Source organism: Candoia aspera, chromosome 8 (genome assembly GCF_035149785.1).
Source record: "Candoia aspera isolate rCanAsp1 chromosome 8, rCanAsp1.hap2, whole genome shotgun sequence".
Lineage (NCBI taxonomy): Eukaryota > Metazoa > Chordata > Lepidosauria > Squamata > Boidae > Candoia > Candoia aspera.
Genome location: NC_086160.1, coordinates 65,220,749 through 65,241,692, shown reverse-complemented (window position 1 = coordinate 65,241,692; position 20,944 = coordinate 65,220,749). Strand labels below are relative to the sequence as shown.

Sequence of the window (20,944 nt, the reverse complement as noted above, 5' to 3'; positions counted from 1 at the left end):
TCTTGTTTATAATACATAACCACATGCATAATAATAATAGTAATAGTAATAATAATAGCAACAATAAGGAAAGTTCATTCTGAAAATCTGAGTAATCACATCAAAAGGAATGAAGAACATTTCTAGGCAACAGAGGAGTAAATCAAAACATTCAGCATAAATGTTGTATTGATGCATCTCTGAATCCATACAACATCTAGGTGGACCCAGACCAATGATGCATTAGCAAGCAAAAGATTATGATGCTACCACAAATGTCAAAGGATTACAATGTTCAAAACATCAAGCCAAAAAGGGAGTGGGAAAGTCAGAAAAGCTTAAAGAAACACATCAGCCATTTTCTTAAAAGTGTTAACACATATAACGGTAGAGTATACAATCTGACTTGTCAATATTTGCCATTCAGCTTTTTTCATCATCTCTGGATCTATTCCTCAGATGACTCCAATAATAATTTCACACACCTCTACAATTCAGCTTTTTGCTTCTACCTTTGTGCTCCTCTTGTATATTCTGTATTTAATTGGAAAAGTGCAGAATGAGCCTGCGCGGAATGGGAAACAAATAATTCAATGAAAGTTGCAAATGGCATAAGGATACAGTCCCTTCCTGGAAAGAGGATTTTATGGCGCACCATTTCTCCCATAATGCATCCTACTGACCATATATCCACTAGAACGGCAGAGACAGGGAAATGAAGAGAGAAAAGGAGGGGACAGGAAAAGTTAACTAAGACACTTTGGCTCCTATAGGAGGGGAAAAAGAGGAGGTTGGTCAGAGAAAGCACAATTTTATGCACCTTCCACCAAACATTTTTTAAAAATACAGATACACATACACACACACACAAAATACCCACCCGCATGCACAACTATTTCATAAAAAGCAGCAGCCCAGAGGTCCATCAAACCAGAAAATATCTGCTTCATCAAAATTCTATTCCTCTTATTAAAATAACTGCAAACTTAATTCAAAATTATTGACACTTTGTTTTTAATGTTCCAATTTATTTTATGTGCCACAGATAAAGCACTTACTTGTTTAGAGCTGAAATCTTATACCACTTTTCTGGGAATAAATCCTTCTAAATTCATGGGGAGTTATTTCTATGTAGTCATGCACAGGATTGCATAGGAAGGGTTCACATGGCTCCTATCATTTTTAATTGGCCATATGCATTCACTGATCACAAACTAGTAATCTATTTCACCCAAGTCACTCCATTTACACAGTACCAGAAAAATAGATGTATTCTCATTACATGTTCTTCTTTATTCTTCTGCCCCCCAAAATAACAAAGTATATGGATTTGGGAGGTGGGAATGAGAAAAGCTAACCATTCCAAAAGCGCTATTAATAGCATTTGAGAGGATTAAATAAAAATTGGGTCGCTGGTTGCCATGTTGTGAAGATGAAGAGAAAGGAATCTATGATCTTTTGATTCCCACTATGTTTACTAATAGCCTTTCGGCATAATCCTGTTCCCAAGCCACATTTATAGGTTTCCAGCCATTCCAATCTCCAAGGCAGACTGCTCTGTGTCTGGATAAGTGATGTAGGAATGACATTGTATGTTTTTTTCATGTGCAGCTGCAACAATGTTCAGGGCATTGTTCTTTTAGCATACTGCCAGTTGTTAAGAATGCCTTTAAATTATACAGCCAACAAGTTATAATTACATTGCTCCTTCTCACCCCTTTTTATTGTCTTTCTCTCGGAGTGATGATTGTATGGGAATAGCCCACACTATATGGCCTTTCAGTTTACATACGCATGAGAGATCAAAAAGTTGTTCCCATACAGCTGATGGGGTTGGGTGTTTTGAAGGACTTGGCTAATCTCATAAGGTCATCCTATTGGATGTACCCAAAGATTTTGTAAAAATTGAGGGATGGGTTGGACACTTTATTTTAGCTGAAGGATTGCTTTAAAAATGTGTGTGGTTGTTTTTTGATCACAACAGAGAAAACTAAAAGGACCCATAAAGTAGATGATTAATGAAGTAATTAATGAATACAGTTAGATTTTATAGAAAATATAACCTTTAGATCTTGCATGAGCAGCAGCCAATTATCAATACCCTGTCCTTCACCAACCCTTGGAAATGAACAGGGACTACTCTGAGGAAGCAGAAAAAGCAGTCATCTTCCTCCTCCTGTAGGTCAGTCACACATCAAATCAGTGATACTACATACTTTTAGTCAGTGAGAAAACTGGAAGTCCTCAAAATATTCAGCTGAAGATTAACTCAAGAGCTATTCCATAGACCATTGATTTAAGCTGAAATGACTAGCTACAAGACAAACATAGGAACAACATTTGCTATGGGTATCTTCTTTAGGGAAAGTTACCATGAGAAGCAGAGTTTAATTAAGGGCCTGATACTAATTCTAATATTCTTTTCTATCCTTTCCCCAAAGTAATTTTTCATTAATAGCTTATCCAACTAAGCCCCAGGTCCATAATTACATGAAGAAAAATACAGGGGGCAGGCAGTTACAGAAGAATTGGCAGACAAGGAAAGAATTGCCCATGATCCAGTTTAGTGAAATTTAAGGGACATGTGAGATATTAAGGAGTAATTACTTATCTTTCCACCCCAGTTAGATATAAAGCAAGAAAAGATCCATCAGTATGTTTAGCAATGGTAGGACTACATAGGGGAAGAATCTGATATATGGGCACCCACCCTATTCCTCAAGAAAGATGTATTTTCCATTTTGAGTCAGTTTTAGGTACCCTGGAGCTGGCTCCAACTCAAACCAGGATTTCCCATTACTATCAAGACTCCTTGCCATTCTTATCTGACCAAGTTTTACCCTGGAAAATTATACCTGGTTAAAGGCATTGTTAGTATGGAATTGAGCCCCAACCCACATTATTCAATGATTATTAGAGGGATTGTTATTATTTTATATGATGATGATGATTTTCTAGAGTGTTATTTATACAAATGCCTCTCACGACCTGGAGATGTAACATTATATTCTCCCCATAGGTTAGCCATAGATTCCTTTGCCCAATCCATATCCTGTCCTGTTATCTACCCTTCTCTCTAATGGGGAGGGAATTTCAAATGAGTGCTGGGCATTGGCAGAGTCCAGGTGTCAGGACTCGGACAATCAGTTCAACTTGGCGATGCCACTTTCCCGCTGATATCTACAAGTAACATTATGGGTGTGTGTGCACCTGTGTGCCTGTGTGTTTATTACAAGTACACACACAACATAATCTTCAGGCTGAAATCCAGCTATTTTAGCAATGTGATCCCACCATGGAAAAAGGCCAGCTTAGTCCATCCAGTATCATCCATGGTATGCCTAGTGATTATTTTGCAATCCTCTTTGAATCTATTATATTTTTTGCTTCCTCTCTTTTTTCTGTACTTCAAAAAGAAAGAAAAGGAAACAAAGCAAATTGCTGTGGACCCAAGCTATTCTTTTTATTATTCAAAGCAAATACTGTATTAAATGTTTCATTTAGGGGACAGAAAGGACAGGGCAGAAAATGCAAGTCCAATATATTGGACCAGTATTTTAAAGGGAACAGTAATTTAGGAAACTTGGAAACACAATGTAAGCAAACAGGGGTAAAATATAGATAGTCTCCATAAACTCAGGTTGAGAGAAAATGAAAGCATGGAGTGGCCGTGAAAGGCAGATAGCACGATGGACAATAATTTAAAATAAAGGACTTTTTCCTCCAGAATTTCCCACATTTAAGATGATTTCCTGATATTTAAGGTCTAGAATGAAAATTAAAAATAAAATCTGTTTCTTTCCTTTTACAATGGTTCTCCCTCTATTGTACTGTACAATGTACTTCTGAAAATCCAAACCCAAAATCAAATTTCTCATATCATAATAGGCTGTAGCCCCAAAATGCAAATGTATTTCTTTCTCACTTGAGTTTCACTGTGCAGCAAAATTCTGGATTGTTCATTGTACAATATCCTAGTCTAGTCTTTGCCTCCATGTATATCAACTGAGTAATTTTAGTTGTCACAGGAATGACATAAACATCCTGATCATGGGATTTGAGGAACTTGAGGAAGTTCTAGATGTTTTAGTTCACAGGGGCTTCTGAATTCATTCAGTGGAAGGGAAGAGCACATGGCAACCTGAATGGAAGGTGGCATTGTACTCATGCCCTTTTGTAGTTTCCCATAATAATTGCCAGCAGTGGGAAATGAACACTGGATCATTTGGCCTTTTGTCTGATCCCGGGTAATTCTTCCTGTACTATGTTATTATGTACCTTTCCGCAGACATCTGTCTTAATGACCCCTGTGCTTCATTAGAGCATACAGTCAGGATCAAAACCAACACTTGAACCCACCTTCATTTTCTCCATTGGCTGTCACAAAACTTCTGAATAAGAAGATTTCAAAAGCATCTCCCTCTTTATTATCATCTATTTTTTTAAAAAAAAATCTTTAAGCTGTTAACTACTACTGAAAACTAACTACAGCTAGAATTATCTTTAGGACAGCTGTCTGGCTGAAATGGTGAACACAAGGTATGCTTTAAATGTAGCCCATGTTTTTATCTAATTTAAACAACAGAGAAATCAGGCTAAAATAGCTATTAAATACCAGCTTGCAGATTGCAGTCAGATGTTAGTTAAAAGAGCTGTGGCATACTAATTGGATTCCACAACTTAAAATGGAAGCTGTAGAATTTCCTCATTACATTTAATACACACAAGGTATCTTCATCTTAAAATTGCTTAGAAAAACAGCAAAAATAGCAATCTAATGATTGTATTTCCATTGTATTCTTCTTGTTTGCAGCCTTGGTTCCTGCCATTTATGCAATTGTATTGTAATAATGTGCTATTGGTAGGGATTCTTTTTTAAGCACACAAATAAAAAGAATGTTTGGTGTGATAAGATGATTTAAGCACAAAAAATCATCAACCTATCTTCCTAGCAAGTCATTTGGACAAGGTTTCTCCCCATTAAAAAAAAATGCAGTTAGGGTATAGGTAAAGGTTTCCCTTGACATTAAGTCCAGTCGTGTCTGACTCTAGGGGGCGGTGGTCATCTCCATTTCAAAGCCGAAGAGCCGGCGTTTGTCCGTAGACACTTCCGTGGTCGTGTGGCCGGCATGACTACATGGAACGCCGTTACCTGTCTGCCAAAGCGGTACCTATTAAACTACTCACATTAACCGGCAGCGCCACCGTGTCCCAGTTAGGGTATAATAGGGTACAATTTTCACATCAGCATCTTCTCTCCTCACCTAGGGACCTAAACCTAAGGACTGTATTCATTGTTTCATTCCTTACTATAGTAGCATCAGAATGGACCCACCCAAGAACATTGCATTTTTGTGATACTGTGGGGTTTCAGCAGGACTTCTACAACTGAGCTGATAAATGTTCAGCTTAAATGTTGCTCCAGAAGAAGTGTTGCAAAGATGGCATTGCTGTTGCTCTTACCTTTAATAGGCCTTCCCTCTTTCTACTGGGAACTTTTTGTCACAAAGGAATGGAGAGGGGAGGAGTCACAGAACACAAAAACAAATTTGTCAGCAAAGCCATCATGTCCTTTGCTTGTTTTTGACTTAGTGTATTGTGTGAACCCATCAGTTGTGTGTCATAAGCATGATGGCTTTCTTACACTAAGCCAAAGCAGACAAACTGCATTTTGAAGGAGAATACAGCTTATTCCCCCTTACTCCCAATCTTCATTCTTTCTTCATTGTTTCCTTCTGCAGCAATGAAAAATGGCTATGTGGACAGAGAAACAAAGCTTTTTTTTTTTAAAGAGAAGCTATGGTATTTTTGCCAAATATATTTTTGCTTCAGGAAAAAAAGGAAACCTACATTTCTCCTCTCCAGGAGAAAGCAGGAGTTTCTGCCATCAATGAAATGCCCATTCTGCAGTCAAGAGGAAAATTGCAAAAAAAAAAAAATCCCCCCCTTCAGGATCAGCAGCTAACTAGAAGTTAACTAACTCAGCTACTGAAGATCCCTTTGACATTGTCAGCATTGTGGCACATTTGGGTATAGCACTAATCTCAGATCAGAGCAGCCCTTGTATAAAGAAGGCACACATACCTATCTAAATTATCTTCTTATACCTCAGTTCTGCTGAGGTGTGTATTGTACAGCATTATAATAATGTTTTGAATGGTCTCCAACGTTGTTTCTTAACTGCCTGGTGATTTGTACCATACTCTTATCTTTAGTAACTTTTCTTGTAGTAACCTAGAAGGGAATTCAATGCACATGGTATTTCTACTCTCAGAATGACAAATAAGATGCCCAGTGATTATGGCTTTTAATACGAGACCTACTGTATATTTCTATGTTCTGGCAAATTCTCCTCTACAGCCTGTTGAATCTAGACTGATGGGTATTGCAATCCTTTATTTCTGTAGATGGCGAGGTTGCTTTTTTCATGTTGGTGAAAGGCTTCATCAAAGATAGATCCTATCCAGATCTGTTTTCCTCCTCCCTCCCATCCCCAGACAATTTATGGTCCTTACTTCTCTCTGTCCCAGTTTCTCTTGATATTTATATATCCTACCATTCTCCTTGTAGCCCATTCCCAAGATGACTTCTGGTGCTCTGTAATAACGTGTGACCACATAGGGTGTCATCATGAAGCTAGTGCCTGCAGTCCTGGCCAGTCCAAAATCCAGGATCTTCAACGTACAGTCTGATTTTACCACAATATTACTTGGTTTTAAATCCTGAAAGAGATGCAAGGGAAGGAAAGGACAGGGCATGAGACCTACCTCCAAGAGATCATTGTTTTTTGTCTGTTGTGGTGGAAGAGGGTGAAATGAAAGACCCAAGAGGGTCTACAGCTGGCTGAATATTATTCATTGGCGAGAAAAGAAAGGTAATGTGTATTCCAGGAATGGCCAACAGTTTGATGACCACACAAGGACTTATTTAACATTTTAGGAGGCAACTAAGAGCGTCAATAATGGGGCAATGATGCTGCAAAGAGGTGGGGTTCATGTCATAACACCTTAGTGAAACTATATAGAGCAGTGTTCCTCAATCTTGGCTGCTTTAAGCTGTGTGGACTTGAACTCCCAGAATTCCCCAGCCAGCCATACTTAAAGTAGCCAAGGTTGAGAAACATTGATGTAAAGAGTAGAGGAGATGACCTTGATAGAAATATGCAAGAACCTTTTTCTAGGCAAAAGGGGCTGAAACTTTTTTTAAGGCCTGAGAAATGAGATAATGTTTGGAAGTTGGTTAGGAAGATGCCTTCCTGATTCACTGACATGTAAGAAAGGGAAGAGGTACAGCACAATTAGACTTGCAAGATTCTGTTGTTATAGCCAACCTCAGAAATATAGTTTTAGTCTTCCCATTGATTTCTTGGTCTGGTCTACCTAGTGGGGCTGACAGACCAGGATTTTCTGTTTTACTGAGTTTTAAGGGGAAATTTAGGCTTTTTTTTCCTTTTGTTTCTAAAACTATGTTAAGTCCTAGGGCTTGTATAGTGGCTTTTCCATGTTTTCTATTTTAAAATGGCAGAAAACCTTGCCACTGTAGCAACTGTAGTTAGAAAAGATTCCAGGGATGCAAACGAGTTAGGGGTTCCATGTGGACCCCCCTTGGGCTATGAAATCTGTATCGCTGTTCATTCCGGTGTTTCTGGCTATGGATAGAAGAACAGCAAAAGCTTGAGCTGGGCATGCCCAGGAATAATAAAGAATGCACAGGAAAAGCTTTCATAATTTTCTTCATTTCAGTACATAATTTCTTGTAGGAAAATTGTTCTTACTTTGAGGTGGAGAGAGGCTGGCTTACCCTGTGAATGATTCCTGCAGAGTGAAGGTGCTTGATGCCACACAGCATTTGATAGAGCAAGTAAGACATTCGCTCGTGATCTAACTCCATTTGAATCACCTGGCACAAATTGGCATCCATCAACTCCATTACTAAATAACTAGACAGGAGAACAAAGTCATGTTATCATTCCTTGGCATCTGTGGGATGCTTCCAGTGTAGCACTCCTTTCATATCTGATACAGCCATCAAATTTTGCCCGATACGCGAAGTTGCTTTAAGCCAGATCCAGGAACATCTATTTTATCTACTTCATATATTGCTTGACCTAAATTGCTTGTACTCAGCCACCAAAGCATAATACAGTTTATATCATAGCTTATAAAGAGTGGTTTATGGCTTAACATTATGCTTGAAAAAACCTACTGCAGTTTCTTCAATAAACCATAGTTAAAACAAATCAGAGTTCACACAGTATGTGAACCCAAATTCTGACTGGCAACATCTTTGTCACCTCTATTTTAAGTAGATATAGCTAAGTAGATATAGCAGGGGTTAGTTTCTGAATTTTGCCCTTATTTCTAATCCTAAATATACTTTTCTTGGACTGCCTATTTATTGTAACAAGTCTATGACTTTCCCTTCTTGTTTATGTATATATGGAGTAGACTCACACATCACATTAAATCTTTGGATGTATACATCTATTATACTAGTTATCCTTTTTTTGTAAAGCAATTCTCTGAAATTTGGTAGATTTTAGAATATTTATTGAAAATATTTGGGAGCTTTTCTTTTTATACACTACACTAAGTCACACCTTTGTTAATTAAAGTTTGTTGAATAAATCACCATTAGAAGTGAGAAATCATGAGTTCACACAATGGAATAGGTACAAGCTAAACAAAGCACATTATGGTTTAGAGCAATAGTCAGACATTAGCAATTCCTTACCTGTCCTCCAGCTTGCCCAACCTATGTGGTGTCTAGGTAAGGATTATGCAAGTGCTGACAATGAATAAACATTAATAGGTATAATAATATAATGCTGGCAGGAAGGAATGTCTGAGACAGGATTGGCCAAGAAATAAAGAAAAGGATAATTTTATGAAAAATTCCTCAGTAGTCCTAACTATTGATAGAAAGACAAGGGCCATTTAGTAGTAGAGATATGCATGATTCCAGATGTTTGAATTGAGTCAACTCAAATATTTATTTATTTAATTTCTCTGCCACCCATCTCGTGTACGACTCTAGGTGGCTTACAATAGTAAAAATGACAAATCACTCACAATTCAATATAAATACATAAAAATACAAATATAAATGCAAAGTAAACTATAAAATATAGAATGTAAAATATAAAATTCAAGATGGGAAGGTCTTAAACTTGGCACCCGCACCCTCATATATTACCACATATCTTTCTCCTAAAAAATACTGGAAAGGTGTCAAGTCATCTCTTCCCCATCACCCAAATTCAGATTCAGTTTCATTTTATTGCTATCAAGGATTGGCCCAAAATAGTACAGTTTAGTATAAAATGCAAATTAAAGCATAAATAAAATATCCCAATAAGCACATTTGTACAGGTTAAAACACCAACATCTTATTGTATAGTTGGTAAGCCAGATAGCAAAAACTGAAACACCACCCAAATCCAAGTGTTTCTAGCTGTTCCATCCTCAAACCCTTCCTTAACTGTGAAGTAGAACATCTGCAAGAACAGCAGGGGATAACTTTTTCTTTCCTCTCTCTCCCTTGGCATACTTAACAACAGAGGGCCAAATATATATTTGGAAATTTTAGTTTTGCTGAAGGGATTTGGAACTGCCAAAGGTCTCCAGCTTTAAAGCCACTGGTATATCACATGGGGAGAAGAACTGGTTGCCCAGCCAAGATTTGCCTCCTCCCAGCATAAGGCAGTAAATGAAGTTGACAAGAGATGAAGAGAGTTGTTCAGCCAATAACAAGCATTTATAGATTACTCAGATTTCATTCCAATCAGGATTTGATCATGTGCCAAGCAAGAAAAAATAATGCTCAGCAGAAATTAGTTTTTTTCTTCTCTTTCAGATTATTTTTAGAGCCATAAATTATCAGAAATTAATATGAAAGAGATAAAACGTTTCACATTTCGTTCTCCTCTTCCTCTTTCTTTTAAATTGAGATAACTTAAGGGTGAATTGTCCAACTTTCAAAATCCTGCATATCTCAGGAATTTCAGAAGGAACGGCCATGACAAAGGAATTAAATCAGGTTCCCAAAGCCTTTGTATATGTATATATATTCAGTTCTTCTCCGTCATTCCCTGCAGCTCACTTGTACATTTTCTCAAGTGTTTCTATTAGGATGCTCAATTTTCTATTTCTCTATTCCTAAACTGATTTCTGAAATGCCCAAAGGTAGTAGAAGGACAGAAACTGCAAAACTCAAGACTACCTGGAGTTTCTCTTTAAACGGTTTCTAAGAAAGAACAGCATTTTACATGTTATTATTCCTACATCTTAATTTTCACTGCAAGATACCAAGCACTTTGCCCCTCAATTCCCCCCTCCACCCCATAGCAAAGTTTCTCTCTTGACTACATTACTTACACATCCTGGAACTCCTCCAGAGATTTTTGTGGTGTAAAGACGTTTAATAAACTGATAATCTGAAATGCAACAAGAGGGGAACGATGGGGAGAGAAAAAAATAATATTAATAGTTGATCAGGTTAACACAGATTGTGTTAACTGACTGCTTATAGGTTTTCAGTTTACACTACCCTATGCAGTAAAAAGAAGGGGAAAAAGACTATTTGGTTTTTCTACAAAATTCAACAAAATTTGCTTTCAGGGCAAGAGTTTTCAGCCTCACTGGAAGAACGTGTAGAATTTGCAAAACCACGAGATATCTCTGAATTTTAAAGATGAATCAGAAGGATAAAGGAGGCAGAGAAGCTTTTGAAGAATGGTGGCTTGCCTTTTAAAATGAAGGGGTCTTTGCTAAAATCTACTTCTACTGCTGTTACTAATTTAGCTGCCACTATAGTGTAACCATAGATTGGATTCAGCTGCTACTGCCATTTTTGTGCTCCTGTGTTTAGCTAGATTGAAGGATATATCCAGCAAATATAAATTTAAAATCTAAATCTGCTTGAGTATATCCTTCAGTCTTGCTATGAGCCAAATGTGTGGTCAGAGGGGTAAGAAAATTATCATTAGCACCTGATATCAAAGATGCTATGGATATCTTACAATTTGTTTCTTCCACTGTCAAGTTAAATTTGGGGAAGAGGTTGATAAAGTGTTGATAGTAGGCTGTACAACTACAGAGTAAAAATCACTGCTCTTTCTAAGAATGACTCTATTTTCACATGACCACATTAAAAATCTCTGCCAAAGACAAGACAGAAATTTTAAATGTGCCCATGTGAAAATAGAGTTATTCTTACTGTAGATATGAGAGTGTGCTACCATATTATCATGAATGCACCTGGACAGGCATGTTGGTCATGTTTTGTTCTTTTGTAGCTGGTAAGTAGACCCCTGAAAGAGATAACATAGATTCTCATAGATTTTCCATAGGCAGTATTTTCCCATAGAAGTGGTAGGCTATTAGTGAGCTGTCAAGAAGAAGCAAAAAAGTGAGGACTTAAAAACAGAAAGGTTTCTGAGTAAAAGGAATGAGAGATGGAGGAGGTATAATGGCTGGAAAATCCTAAACAGTGTTGAGTGTTGACATATAATTGTTTTTTGAAGATGCCCAGGGTAAGACATCTGGATCAAGAAGGGCTGTCGCTGGATTAATCATCCGGCACAGATGGCATCCATGAAAGGCTGAAGATGGAGACAGGAGACAGAGACAGACTGGCAGACAGGCAGAGCAAATTCTGCCAGAAACAGAGAAATTGCCAGTATGATTAGCCCCTTACTTATCTCTAAGTAGGAAAGGAATTTAGGCACAGAAATAGCAATGAATTTACATTTAGTCAGCATTGTAGGTTGCCTGCATGTGCAGTAGGAAAGTAGGTAACGTTAAAATGCCTCGCCAGAAGAGTTAAGCCTTCAGTTCAGGTTAGAGGGAGAAATGTTGAAGAAAGGAATTTGGCATATCTAGTTGTAAATAAATATTGACTCCAGTGCTTGTATGCCAAAATGGAAACGAAGAAGAAACTTGCTTTGCTATGCTAATACAAAGAAAAAAAAGTGTAAGCAGTGTCATGTATGCTGTGTCTTGGATTACACCCCATGAACCCACAAAAGCCCATGACGTCTTTTTCCAATATCTAGAGAACTCTAGAATGGAGAGCTGTTTGGCCCTCTCTATGAAAGGTCCTATTTGGCAACCTCCCTAGTCCAAGTGAAAAACAGGTGCGGAACCAAAAGGAATCACATTTCAGGGTCAAGGCAGGAAAAGTTTGCTTTCAAAATCTGAACTCAATCTGATACATTGGATTTGGAACTCAAATGGTAACATTTATAATTGCGTGTGTTGACAGGTTTGTGACACTTCTTTTCCTGTAAGCTGTATCGCATACCAGTAATTTCACACCTTGCCACAATGAGAATAGCAGTATGTCCCATGAGCAAGAAAAGTGTTAGGGCTGTGCATGCTTTAGAAACAATTTGGAAGAACAGCATTGGACCTTATACAGCTACAGCATCTCTCTGCTGTTCATGAAGGCAGGAACTTCTCTTTTTGGTATGAACCTGAGACTTCTTTAATGATTTGATATTTTTCTTCCTCATACAGAAGTCTGAATAAGTATTTGCCTACATTAAAGAACAGCAGATAGGTCCTCTGTTCATGGACACTCAGGGTTTGAAGCACTTCTTCCAAATGATTTTCCAAATATGCAGAGCCCTAAAAACTGTGCCTCTTGACCCCAGTGAGATTTTCTAAAGAAAAGAATTAGGGAGAATGGTTCAAATATTTCTGCTACCTAAATGAAGGCAAGGTGTATTTCACAACTGTTTTACTTCTCATGAGTAGCTTTTGCCCTTGGCATTAGTCCTGATTCTATTCAGTTGCTCTCTCTTGGCCCTAGGAAGAAGGCGAGGGCAAACCACTTCCAAAAATGCTGCCAAGGAAACTGCAGGGACTAATTCAGGCAGTCACCAGGAGTCAACATAGGTTTTCCACTCTTCCCTACAGGACTTCCATGGTATTTAAAGAGGAGAGAATCTCTGTAATCAAATATGCTGATCCATGGCTGTATTGTAATACATTTTCTTCTTACCACAAATAGAGAGTGTTTGGTGCAAAGCTGTTGCCCTTTCTTAGACATCTGCTTTGGGAAGAGAATAAAGCATCTGTGATCACATCTGCATTTCCCAAATCTATCCAAATGTACTGTATGTGTTTGTTAATGGAGGTTTTTTTTTAAAAAATTACCATTTGCTGGCACACAAAGCCCCATAGGATTTTGGGTTTAAAATAGTGAAGGTTATACAGTCAACTTTATAACAATATATTAGCATAATCTTTTTCATTTAGCAGTGTGAACTATCCATGCTTCTGAGTCCTTTCACCAAAGGAATACTTACATTTTTGTGATTCACACACTTCATGAGAACTAGCTCCCTATATGCCCGCTTAGCATGTGTCTGATTTTGAAATGGCCTGCTGAGCTTCTTGATAGCCACGTTTCTGTCAAGAACAGCGTCATATGCAGCACTAAAAAAAGAAAATAACAACAAAAGAACTATTAACCCATATCATTCCCATTCAAATATCATTGCTTGAGTTTTATTCATTTCCAAGATTTTTTTCCCAATAGAATTGTGCATTTCTTCAATAGCTCTATATTCCTTTCAAGACTTTTCCCAATTTATCTGAATAAATCTGCATGAATAGAGCTTCAGAAAATACAGGTAGTCCTCATTTAGTGACTGCAATTGGGACCGGCAACTTGGTTGTTAAGCCAAATGGTCGCTAAGTGAAGAATAATATGAATTCAGCTGTGGTTACAATTTTACTTCTGCTTTCCTTTGCTTTACAGCATCAGAAGGATATGACCCCAAACAGTGGGGAAGGTTTCCAGAACTCAAAACATGAGGAAGCCAGGTAAAAGGGCAAATCTTATAGTCATTTTTCCTCACTCCCCTGCCCTTTGGAATGCTCACCCCAGTGCTGGGATAATTAACAAGAAGAGAATTAATGTTGGTATTTTCATTAACTGAAGAAGAAGGGATTACAAGAGAGTAAGCAGGATACAAGGGGGAATATACGTTGAAAGGAATGTGTTAGTGCCAGCTGTTTGCCTAGCATGCTTATGGCTGTGAGACACAAGGCTTAGCACAAACAAAAGCCTTTACAGTACTGCAAAATTGATTAGAGTCTTGTCAATTTCAGTAAGCAGCTGCAAATGGCATTGATTCTAATCAACTAATTAAGGTCACAGAGCTAAACTCCTTAACTTGCCATTAGTGCTTTTTTAGGGAAGCCCTGAGCTGGGGAGCAAACCAGCTCAGGAAGAGATAGCTTGTTTAGGCAATCTCTCCATCCTGCCAGGGGGCAAAAAAAGGAAAAAAAAACAGGTCAGGCACAGGACAATGTGATACCGTACCGACTGTATTGGCCAACACGTGACTGAGAGAGAGAGACCCTGCAAAGGTCATAAATGTGGCATTGGTTGCAAAATTACTTTTTCATCACCATCATAACTGTGAACAGTCACTGTCCAAGGCAGTAGCTAAACGAGGACTACCTGTATGCTTTAACCAACTATTTATCCCAGTCATTATTTGAATTCAATTTATTCCAATATAACATCTTTTATAATGTATATATTCTCATCAACCCATATCTCATTGGAATGAATTGTGTGCTTTGCCAAACCCACAAACTCTGATCAGAACTGAATTCAATCTTGGAACAAAGAAAATAGGCTTATCTATAGTCACTCCTCACCAACCTGCAAAAGGCATCCAGGAATTTTGGGAGTTGAAATCCAATAAAATTAGAGGGCGCTAGATTAGGAAAGGCCGCTGTTGTTTCAAATAGCAATACTGGAAATAAACATTTTTTAAAAAATAAGTCTGTTATTACTAATGAATGAAATGCCTCTTCTTTCAATGTTATTTCTAATTTCATCTAATTTTAGTCTCGCTGGAGGGTTAAACTGCTTTTGCACAGTTTCAGGAAATGCATGGATAATCTGAAATTTTGTGTTTTAAAAAATGGAAGGCAGCTTCTGCTGGATCTATGCAATAATCATTTCAGAACCTTCTTTCCCCACCACCACCCCCAAAAAATTATAATACAATAAGGAGAAAGATTTTTACCCACTCTAGAGAATCACAGATCTGGTTTGTTTTATTCTTTTGGTTACCTTTTCATTGAAGATATAATCATGTTGAAAAGAGCATATCAGCTATGTTTAATAATTAATTTATGCCAGGAAAAATGGGGGCGGGGGAGAGAGAAATAAGAATTGCCAGTTCTATTTATTAAAAGGAAGTACCTTTCGGTGAGGGAGACTGTAACAAGCATATGTCTCCATCCCCAGTCTGTGAGATGGAGCAGGCTGGTAGACAATAATCTATATTTCAGAGGTATAACTGTCATACACTTCAGCAGTGTAATAATCCATGATTGTTAGTAACTTTTAACCCAAATCCTCACAGGAGATATTCAAGCTTTCCTTTTCTCCTTGGAAGAAGAGAGGCTCATTTTCCAGAATTCCCTTTAGTCTCCTTAAAACTGTGACAGTGTAGAAGTGCAACAATTTGGCATATGTATTGAGCCAAGGAAAGGAAAAGCCTCTGGAGAGTCTAGCACTTATTAGCTCTCTTGTTCTGTTGCTGTGTGCTTAACATTTTTTCATGAATCTTGCATCTGACACAAGAGAAAGGAGGGAAAACAAGACCCTCCACATTGTCCTCTCTTCATTATCAGCTTGTTTCAGTCAAATGCAGCCATGCCAAAGGCTGGGAACTGCAGATCAACCACAAGAAGCACAGGCCCAAATGAATGCTCTGACCTTTTCTATCAAATTGAATATTGCAATCATTGGGAACATCATAATTTCAAGCAAAGGTTGCAGCCATGTTTGCAGATAGAACATCATTTAAAGATTCATAATACAGTGCCCTGGGCTGAAATAAATAAAAATGTAACATAGCTGTAGCATATCTCCCCACCTACCATTCATTTCCAGTTGTAATGAAAAAAAGGTAATAATTCAGCAATGGAGCAAATACTTTATTTGTTCATCCTTATGGACACCTTTTTTTTAAAGCAGGGTAAGCTAAAAGAAAGATGTATGCCATCATCAATAAGCAGGGGATTGAGCTCTTCTTTCTCTGTGTCAAATATATTTTCCAGGCTATAATAGGTTCAGTGGTAACAATTCCATGTTTTTTAAACATGGAACCACCCTACTTATGCACCTAATGCACAGCAAACAGGGTGATACAGGTGTGGCAAAGAAACAAGCCTTATCCACCCCAGAGCTTACCTTCTACAGGTAGTCCTCACGTAATGACCATTTGTTTAGTGATGGTTCAGACTTATGACGGTGCTGAAAAAACTGACTTATAACTGGTGCTCACACTTACAACTGTCTGCAGTGTCCCCGCAGTCATGTGATCATGATTTGGGCTCTTGACAATCAGTTTGCATTTATGACCATTGCATCATCCTGTGGTCACATGATTGACATTTTCTACCTTCCCAGCCAGCTTCTGGCAAGCAAAATCAATAGGGAACCACATGATTTGCTTAATGACCACATGGTTCACTTAATGGCCATGGTGATTCGCTTAATGACCACTGCAAAAATGTCGCAAAATCAGGTTGGATTCACTTAATGACCACTTCACTTAGCAACTGAAATTCAATTGTGGTCAATAAGCGATGACTACCTATAGTAGCTTACTAACATAAAACACTACCTTTTACTGGCTTAGACTAGTTTTGTTTCTATTGCCAAAATTAAAGGCAAAGGTCTTTGCATTATCTGCTATTGTTTCTTTTCACTGGAAATGCTAGGGCACCATCAACCTTCTGCCTGCAGAGCAGGTGCTCTGCCATGAACATTGGGTTTTGGCCTTCTTGACTCTCTCTCTCACTAGTTTATACTGGTTCTGCTGCAATTGGTCTGAAAGCTACTGGAGAAATATTCTTCGTACGCCCTCAGATGCCTGTTGTGTAACTACATATCTTGAGACAAGTGTCAGAAATCAAATGACAACGCCAATAGAAAATCAGTGGGGACTCGTAATGAAAACTGGCATCTCCTGCTGGCAACTTACATCTTGGATTCTCCCTCCCTGTATTCAGATAGAAATGCACATAAATATGCCTTCATTTTGGAGACTACTTTTTGGCTGATTCTTTCCCCTTCAGATTCCCCATTAGATCACACTGACAGTCTAATTTAGCAAATAATTTTTAACCCCAAAACTCAGAAGATAACGGCTATGGGGCATCAACTCCTTTCACAAAGATAACCCTTTATGTATACTCTTTGGTCCAAACTCTTAGCCCCCCAACCCCATTGTGACAATATTGTCCCATCGTACCCTTCATATGAAGTATAAAGAATACAGGTATATTTAAGAGTTTGCCCACCTTGAATGCAATATGCCTGACATAAATGCATTTATCTCCCTTGCTTTCCCCCTTTTTATCTCTGCTTCCATATCCACTATTTTCCTTTAGTTATTTCCCTGTGTTATATTTTAAAATGTAAGCTCCTTGTAGTATGGACTTTTACATTTTTTACATATATTGATTAGAGAAAGGAAGGCATTCTATGATTTAATTCACTGATTAGGGTTTATGAAATAATCTGCCTTCACATATGTTACATTTCAAAGTTAGCAAAGCAAATAATTTAATATTGCTCTGTTCCCTTGTTTTGGTTTTCATTAAAAAAAAATCCATTCTAGAGGGAGGGTGCCAGATCAAAGTATTTATTACCTATGCTTAGTTTTTCATTTAGGTAATATATGAACTTGGATGGAACATGGGTTATACCATTCCGCTGTATATAGTAGCAGATTTGCCCTTCTTGCTATGGGCTGGGTGAACCAGATGCCAAAGCACGAGGATTTTTGGTAGCTATCACATGCTAAAAGGTTGAATTCAAAGGTTGACACTACTATCATAACTTACTTGATTCTGCATGTATGTTGCAACTCATTTCTTTATATGAATTTGCACAAAAGCAATAGGGGAAATACCAAAAGCTGCCTGAAAATAACTATAAAAAGGACTAGTCCCCAAAACATTCACAGCCTGGCCACAGTTTACCTAGAATCCTACTGTATACTGTATACATCTGAATACATTGGAACTTCCTCCTAGGAGGCATACCTAGGTTTGCCCACACAAGCATTTACAGAATTATAGCTTGTGGCAATAAGAGCAGTGAAACATCAATATTTCTCTGTTCTTATCGCGTCCGCAGAATGCTGCCCGACGGCCCTGTTTAAAATTACTCAATCCCTTTTGGGGAAAGTGGGCTCAGTGACCCACCTACAGGGCCACGCAGAGGAGTTTTCTGGGCATCTACAGGATAAAATCGCTCAGATCCATTCCAAGTTAGACTCCAAGCGTGAGGCTTGGTCTATAGAGATACCAAAGGAGCATACTTACCCAGTTATCTGGGGACAGTTTGATCCTGTTGGACCCAAGACCCCCTCCTCAAGAAACCATCACTGGACCCTACTGTGCTGGACAATTTTTGTCCAGTCTCCCACCTCCCCTTCTGGGCGAAGGTGGTTGAGAAGGTGGTGGCACTGCAGCTCCAGAGGGTTCTGGATGAAACAGATTATCTGGACCCCTTTCAGTCAGGTTTCAGGCCTGGATATGGGACGGAAACAGCATTGGTCGCACTTATGGATAATCTCTGGTGGGAGGGGGATGGAGGCAGTGCATCCATCCTTGCTCTTCTTGACCTCTCAGCGGCTTTTGATACCATCAACCATGGTATCATTTTGGGGCGGCTCAGGGAGTTGGGGGCGGGTGGCGTGGTTTTGCGCTGGTTCACCTCCTTCCTCCAGGGCCAGTCCCAATCAGTGGTGATAGGGAGTGAGAGATCCGACCCTTGACCCCTCCTTTGTGGGGTGCCACAGGGCCCAGTGCTCTCTCCGCTCCTCTTCAACATCTACGTGAAACCACTGGGTGAGATCATCCATCAACATGGGATGAGGTGTCATCAATATTCTGATGATACTCAACTATACATCTCCATCCTGGCTGAGGTAAGAGATGCTGTGACTGCCCTCTCTCAGTGCCTGGGGGCTGTGGGGGCCTGGATGGGGAACAACAGGCTTCAGCTGAACCCTGGTAAGATGGAGTGGCTGTGCGTTAATGGCTCCTCTGTATCCAGGAAATTGTCATTTTTAGTTCTGGATGGGGTTGCACTGCCCCAGACAGACCCAGTGAGTAATCTGGGGGTCCTCCTGGACTCACAGCTCCTGCTCAAAGAGCAGGTGGCAGGTGTGGTCAGAAGGGCCTTTGTGCAGCTTTGTGTTGTGCACCAGTTACGGCCCTTCCTGGATTGGGAAGCCCTTCGCACAGTCACTCATGCCCTTGTTATCTCCCATATAATCTATTGCAATGTGCTCTACATGGGGTTACCCTTGAAGAGTATCCGGAAGCTACAGCTGGCCCAGAATGTGGCCGCAAGGGCAATTCTTGGTGCGCCAAGATCGGCACATATAACACCACTACTGCGAGAGCTGCACTGGATGCCAGTTTGCTTCCAGGTCCAATTTAAGGTGTTGGTTATGACCTTTAAAGCCCTACATGGCATGGGGCCAGGCTACCTGAGGGACCGCTTCACCCCATGACATCAACCCATCCCACTCGGTCAGGCAGAGAGGGCATGTTGCGGACCCCATCAGTAAGGGAATTCCATCTGGCAGGGTCCAGGAGGCGGGCCTTTTCTGCAGTAGCTCCTGCCCTTTGGAACTTTCTTCCCCTGGAGGTGAGGCTCCTGGCCTTCCAGAAGAACCTGAAGACTTGGCTCTGCCACCTTGCTTGGGGTGGGAAGGGGAGTAGTTACTTCTGGGGGTGGCTGGTGCCTTAGAGTGCTCCTCACACACATGGAATGAGTTAGATCTTTCTGCCTTTTCTATTTCTATTTTATGCATTTGTATTTCTATTTTATGGTTACTGTTTTAATTGATCACTTTTATTGTAAACCACCCAGAGTCCCTCTTGTGGGGGGCGATGGGTGGTGAAAAAATTTGAAAACTAACTAACTAAATAAATTTTCAAGCAGATTAAGATTAAGCAATGGGGAAAAAGATAAGCCTGCTTGCATTTGTTCCCTCCGGACTGTCTAGAGCAGTCTTTCTCAACCTTAACCTTGGCAGCTTTAAGATGTGTGAGCTTCAACTCCCAGAATTCCCTAGCCAGCATTCTGGCCAGCCAAACAAACAAACAGATAAATATTAAAGGATATTTTTAAAAATGTGGCCATTTTTCTGGAAAGGTTTATTGCAAAAACTCTTGCTAAAGCATGAGTTTATCCTACTACCTATTTAGCTTCTGTATTTTAAAAAAAATACAAGAATTTTAAGTCAGCTGTGGTTTTATCACAACAGCTATAACTTAACTGTGATATGCACAATTAAAAATACTGGTTTACAATAAATCAGTAGCGGAGGAATGTATTAAAATCAGCAAAACAGTAAAAAAAAAACAATTTTAATGGCCCAGTTTTATTAGGAGAAATATTGTTTTTAACTTAACACATAAACTGTTAAGGCCAAAACAAATGAAGTATCTGTGTTGGCAAGAGGGTATTGCTTTACACCATTATAAGTATGCGTATCTATTGATGTCTAAGTCATACTGAGATGCACAATGCACATCTATTGATATCTTACATTGTTCATACATTGCTCTTAAACTTAATGTGGTTTATTAGATTGTGCTTAGAGTTGTGTACCCATAGTTTCTGTATTGACAAACTATGCTAACTTTGTTTATTCAATATACTATGGTTAAAAAAACTAGGGCTCAGCATGATGCATGAATCAGTGATGTCTCACTCATACACACATGGACATTAGTTATCTTTAATGATGTGCAAAGAGTTGATTTCAACTGGCAGGAAAGAAATAATCTGAGTTATGATTGTTTTATGAAGCAAATATTGCAGGAATCAGAATAAATACTTTGGAAGGCAAACAGAAAATACAACACAATTTGCAACTCAGCCCAGGTGAAAAAATGCT

General features: G+C 38.9%; 1 protein-coding gene across 1 annotated transcript in view; it reads right to left on the bottom strand.

Moving 5' to 3' along the window:
• Positions 1-20,944, bottom strand: part of MAPK10 (mitogen-activated protein kinase 10) — a 70,908-nt gene that overhangs the window by 33,905 nt on the left and 16,059 nt on the right. The window contains exons 2-6 of the mRNA XM_063310304.1: positions 13,292-13,421; positions 10,356-10,414; positions 7,780-7,918; positions 6,536-6,701; positions 601-672 (exon numbers count right to left, since the gene is read on the bottom strand). Coding sequence (XP_063166374.1) covers positions 601-672; positions 6,536-6,701; positions 7,780-7,918; positions 10,356-10,414; positions 13,292-13,421 — 566 coding nt within the window. The remainder of the gene's footprint in view (positions 1-600; positions 673-6,535; positions 6,702-7,779; positions 7,919-10,355; positions 10,415-13,291; positions 13,422-20,944) is intronic.